The 5,824-nt window shown below is 42.1% G+C and overlaps 1 protein-coding gene across 1 annotated transcript in view; it reads left to right on the top strand.

Moving 5' to 3' along the window:
• Window positions 1-5,824, top strand: part of ME3 (malic enzyme 3, NADP(+)-dependent, mitochondrial) — a 189,255-nt gene that overhangs the window by 84,930 nt on the left and 98,501 nt on the right. Inside the window, exons 2-3 of the mRNA XM_004683273.2 lie at window positions 649-782; window positions 4,165-4,314. Coding sequence (XP_004683330.1) covers window positions 649-782; window positions 4,165-4,314 — 284 coding nt within the window. The remainder of the gene's footprint in view (window positions 1-648; window positions 783-4,164; window positions 4,315-5,824) is intronic.

Raw genomic sequence — 5,824 nt, 5'->3', positions numbered from 1 at the left:
TACCTTGACCTAATGCAGTAAAAACAATATTTCACCTTTGTGGTCTTCCTTCTCATGTAAGCAAAACATGAGGGTTATTTTATAAAATACATGAGCCATGCTCCTCAAACTCTCAAGGTCATCAAAATCAAAAAAAGTCTGAGAAACTCACAGAAGTCCAAGGGGGTGTGAAACCGAGAGGTAATATGGAATTCTGGATGGCATATTAGAAAGAAAGGAAGGAATTTGTAATACCTTGAACTTCGCTTAATAATGATTTGCCATTGTTGGTTCAATAATGAGAATGATTTTTCCAATTTAATTAATAAGTGGAAAACTAGATGAGTCAATAACTGGGAATTCTTTCTATTCTCTATTTTTCTGTAAATCTGAAAGTGTCCTAAAAATATAGTATATTTTTAAAAATAAAACAGATAAAAAGCTATACACATTTCCCCACTTTTCCAAGAGGATGCTAATGTTCAGAAGAGTCAGTGTATAACCAGCTTCAGATTGTCTAGCTACTTAATTGGTAGATGAGGTATTTGAGTCTAGGGTCCTTTCTGTTGAATTACAGTGACTTTTGCTCATCTGCGGATAGAACTTCTTCTGTTCCTTGGTCTCCTGCATATCATTTATGTGTTCATGTTTCTTTCTTGCACTCCCTAGGGGATGGCCTTTACACTTGAAGAAAGGCTGCAGCTTGGAATCCATGGCCTAATCCCTCCCTGTTTCCTGAGCCAGGATGTCCAGGTCCTGCGGATCATGAGATATTATGAGCAGCAGAAGAGCGACCTAGACAAGTCAGTATCTCAAGTCAACTCTCTCTCCTGGCCCTGGGCTGAGCTCTCTATTTTCTGTGGTGATCCACGGAGGGTTTTCTGGATACTTCTAGGAAAGGCTTAGAACTCCAAAAGCTCCCAAACTCAGTCTTGCCCTCCAAAGGGATGCTGGTCTCCCTGAAGGACAGCACTTATTACGATGGATGCACAGTTGATATGTCCTAGAAACCTGGGAAAAGAAACTGAATTCCAAACTCAAACCAATGTGATTTGGGAAGGCCTCAGAGAAGTGGTGGGTTCAGAGTCAGCACAACAAGCACTGAGAGGACTTCAAAAGGCAGTAGCAGGGTACTCTGACGACATTTCACTCAGAGGGAAGTGATGGAGCAAAGACTTACCTTCCTGAAACAAGGGGTATAAGGGAAGAGAAGGAAAAATGGACAGGTCCTCTTTAGGGCTAGAATGACAAATGTAGCTAGGACCCATATGTCAGAAGTTTATAGGAAGCAATTAATAATCCTGTTTTCTCCTTGGGTTCTTGGAAATATAGACATGAAGAGCCAAATTGTGGGGCATGGCTTTCCCAAGTTTAGCTTTACCAGTTTTACTAAAGAAGATAATGACCTCCCCAATATTGGCTATGGATTGGCAAACCAGTATTTGCACACAGCTAGCTGACTCAAGAGACTGACTGTACTTTCAAACTCTCTGTTATGCCACAGATTAGAGGCATCAAGCTTAGTGATTCTAATACTAGAATGATTTTAATACTACTAATACTAGTAGATTCTAATATTAGATGATTCAAATCTCATTCTACCCCTTAAGAGGAAAAACTACTTAGCCTCTCTGAACCAGTACCCTTCTATACAGAAGGGGCATATATAGATTGATGTTTCCTAGCTCATAATATTATGTGAAGATCAAATGAATTTGTGTTTGTGCTTAAAACAATGTCTGATACATAGTGGACACTTAGTAAGACATTATTAAATGAATAAGCCATTTGGCTATGGCATCTAACAGAAATGTAAGGAGAAAATAAAGGTTCCTACTACATCTCTATAAAGTTGATTGGCCAAAGTGTGGGCCCCCAGGTGGGTAGACTTCAGTGGCATGACAAGTTCACCCTGCATCCATCTTCCTATGCACCCCATACCATCAGTTACTAGGTAGTAGTGGATAAAGAAGTCTTTGCCTATCCCCCAAACCCTACTCCAGAAGCACTAAACTCAATGAATATTACCCACATTAATTTCAAAGCCATACTGCAGTCCCAATCAAATATTCCTCCCCTTGTGTTTATCTCACTCAGATTGGGCCTAGTAAAATAGAACAACCTTGAAGAGCAAACCAGAAAGTGCACAATGAATCCATCTAACAATGTGAGATTGATCTAATGACAAACAGTCTGAATCTCTCCTTTTTATTACATTTACAAAAAATAATTAAACTTCAAAGTAGGGCCACCCTGTGGCACAGAGGTTAAGTCTCAATGCTATCAAGCTATAATCAGTCACTGTGGCATAATTTAGATCCCTGGCCAGGGAGTTGACCCACATAGCATAGTAGACTTCTCCTGTCTCACTTGCTGTTCCCCTCAGTAGTAAATTTAGTCAATCCACCCGTTCTGCTTCCCACTCTGTCTCTGGTGAAGCCTCTCACCACCCAACTCCTTTGACCTATACCCCAGTTTTTGTATGCATAAATAAATAAACATAATCTAAAAAAAAAAAAAGATTCAAAGTAGTATCCAATTTTCTAAAGATTTTAAACTCTAAAATTGAAAAGTCCCAAATCCTCTTCAAATGCCCTTTTCTTGGCTTAATAGTTTCAGGGATTAGGTAAGAAAGAACAGGCCTCCTGAGATCACTTGGTACTCAACTATTTGTGAATTCTGCTTGTGACAGGAACTGGTCTGGGTGGTAGGAAAGGCCAGTTCCTACCTATCATTGCTGTGCCAGTAGGACCCTTCGCATCCCCATAACATTACTCTGTTGTCATTCATTAATGCTCACAATTATGTGGCTACAGAAAACATGTCCGACTTCAAGCAGAGGTATTCTGGGTCTTGAGAGTTCCAGTGGGCTTTCTCCAGATGGACTCTCGACTCTGAGCCACTCATTCCCAGAGTCCCTAGGTCAACAAGTGCTTGGGGGAATTCCAGAGTCTCCCCAGCTTCTTTTGGGAAAGGGCTGGTAAATAACTGGTTCTCCAGGCAGGAGGTGGGGGGAGCCCTGATGTATAGTCTTCTATAGTTTCCGTGGTATAAATTCTCCCACTGTGACTGTTGATTTTGCCACCCTGACATTACTGGATGCAGAATTGGGAAGAGATGTATACAAATGACTGATAAGTATGGGAATTTTTACACTGGTAATGGCTTGAGATTATGGCTATTCTTCAGATAAAGACTCCCTTCCTTAAAGCCCTTCTAATCTTTAGTTCCAGGCCAGTGACTTTGATTGGGAAGAAGCAGTGAAGGCCCTAAAAGGTCACAAGACTTACTAAAAATCACACAACTGATAAACAGCAGAGCTGGATTCCAACACTAGATACTACCTCCACCCAGGGACAGTTCCCCAGTGACAGCACTTCCCTCACTCCACTGCATTCCTGGGCCTTGGGGCCTGCATACTTTCTCTCAAACTGTGGTTAAGAAAGGTTATACATGACATCATTTGTCATTTGCACATCATTGTGAATTTCAGCCCCTGGGTTTTTCCACCCAGTGGCTTTTGCCTTTTTAGGTGTGTGAATAAAATGCCCTTTTCTTGGCTTAATGATTTCAGGGATTAGGTAAAAGAGAACAGGCCTCCTGAGATCACATGGTACTCAACTATTTGTGAACTCTGCTTGTGACAGGAACTGGCCTGGGTGGTAGGAAACGCCAGTCCCTACATCACCGCTGTGCCAGTAGGACACTTCTGCACCCCCAGAATGCTACTCTGTTGTCATTCATTAATGTTCACATAATAATCCCATAACTAACTATATTGCACCATATTGAGAGTGGATTTGAGTCAGATAGTTTAGGTTCTAATCCCGAAGAATTATTTCACTTCTTGATGCTATCATCTCCTGGTCTCTCAAACAGAAGGCTTACCAGTCACTGGGGGTGACTCAGCTACCTCACCAGTCACTGGGGGTGTTAAATGCAATCATATTAAATATTTAGAACAGTACTTACACCATGTATTATAATAATAAGCACCACCAGGTAGGCAATAGTTTACCATTCTCCACATTTCATAGATGAAATCCACCATCATCTATGCTTAAGAGAGCTGGGTGACTTTGGGTCTTTTACTCTAAGTAGCTGAGTGTGAGCCTCCATCATAGTAGCAAGGGCCTTGCTGCTGGTACACTTGCCATCAACTTGGTTCTTGTCTCCCTTTCCAAGGTATATCATTCTCATGACCCTCCAAGACCGAAACGAGAAGCTCTTCTACCGTGTGCTGACGTCAGATGTGGAGAAATTCATGCCCATCGTATACACGCCCACCGTTGGGCTTGCCTGTCAGCACTACGGCCTGACCTTCCGCAGGCCCCGGTGAGCTGTCCGGAAGAGGGGGCTCAGGGCGGGGCTGCCTCTGGGAGGGGAACCAGTTCTTGCCACTGGCCTGGCTATTGCTTCTCTGGAAGCCAACTCCTGGTGAGATACTTGATTTTAAGCACTTTCTCAAAAATGAGCAAATAAACAAGTGAGCTGAGAGCACTAGCAAGACAATAATAAAGCTCCTCTGCCTCCAAACAAAAAGGCCCAAATGTTGTTTGGAGTTGGCCTGAGAGGTATTCTGGATTGCTTTTCTCTCATTATCTACCTCTTGCTAACACTCCCCCCCACCCCCAGCTTTCCTACCAATTCAGGCCAATGAATAATGCAATGTTAGACACTGAATCCTTTCCTGACTCAAAGAACAAGTATTCCTTCCTTTGGGCTTGATTCAGAGTCCACTTAAAATGCCATTTAGGCAAAAATTTGACACTATATTTTCCTTCCAAACCAAAGAATTTCACAGTAGTTCTTTTTAAAGAGATAGCTTGGCTTTGTGTGTATGTGTATGTGTGTGTGTGCACATATATATATAAAGCAGTGGGAAGGGGTGTTCCTTCCATAACAGTTCTGGTCTTCAGCCTGCCTCTTTCAACAGGAAAGACGCTTCTATCTCTTATGCTCATGCCAGAAACAAATACTGGTAAAAATATTGGGAGATGACAGTACATTTCTGAAGGATTCAGGCTCTTTCCCAACTAGCTACTACTTAGAAATGATCCTTCCAGGTTCTTTGCCCTGCATGGAGCAAGGCAGCTCATATCATTTCCCTCCTCTGATGCCACCAGAAGCACTGAGACTAAAATGTTGAGAATGTTGACAAAACAAAACCTGCCTCAGCCCAGGCTCAGAGCCCAGGTTCTAGCTGCAACGATCCATTCCCTACACTCCAGCATGCTCCACACCAGGCTTTTGTGCATGTGCTCTCCTCTACCGCAAGTGCAAAGTTCAGCCTTTCTCCCTTCTCTAGCTTTTAAAATTCAGGTTCCCCTCTCCTACACTGCTGGTGGGGATGCAAACTGGTACAGTCACTGCTGGTGGAAAGCTCTGTGGAGGTTTCTCAAACTGCTAAAAATGGAGCTTTCGTGTGATCCAGCAATTCCACTCCTTGGTATCTACCCAAGGACACAAAAACAATAATTCAAAAGAGACATCTGCACCCCTATGTTTATTGCTGCTCTATTTACAATAGGGAAGATGTGGAATCAATGCAAATGCCCAAAAGTAGATGACTGGCTCAAGAAGATGTAGCATATATACACACTAGAACATCAGTCAGCAATCAAAAAAGATAAACTCATGCCATTTACGGAAACATAGATGGAGCTGGACAGAATCATGCTTAGTGAAATAAGCCAGAAAGAAAAGGAAAAATACCGGATAGTTTCACTCATGGCAGGAGTATAGGGATTAGGAAATTATATATATATAAAAAAAAGAGGAGGAAATCAATCTGAAGTGAACTTCTTTATAATCTTGTGATTAAAAGACTTCAAACCTGTCACCC

This window comes from Condylura cristata, unplaced genomic scaffold, assembly GCF_000260355.1.
Source record: "Condylura cristata isolate star-nosed mole 26May11 unplaced genomic scaffold, ConCri1.0 scaffold00015, whole genome shotgun sequence".
In the NCBI taxonomy this organism is placed as follows: domain Eukaryota; kingdom Metazoa; phylum Chordata; class Mammalia; order Eulipotyphla; family Talpidae; genus Condylura; species Condylura cristata.
This window is presented reverse-complemented; position numbering and strand designations above follow the sequence as displayed.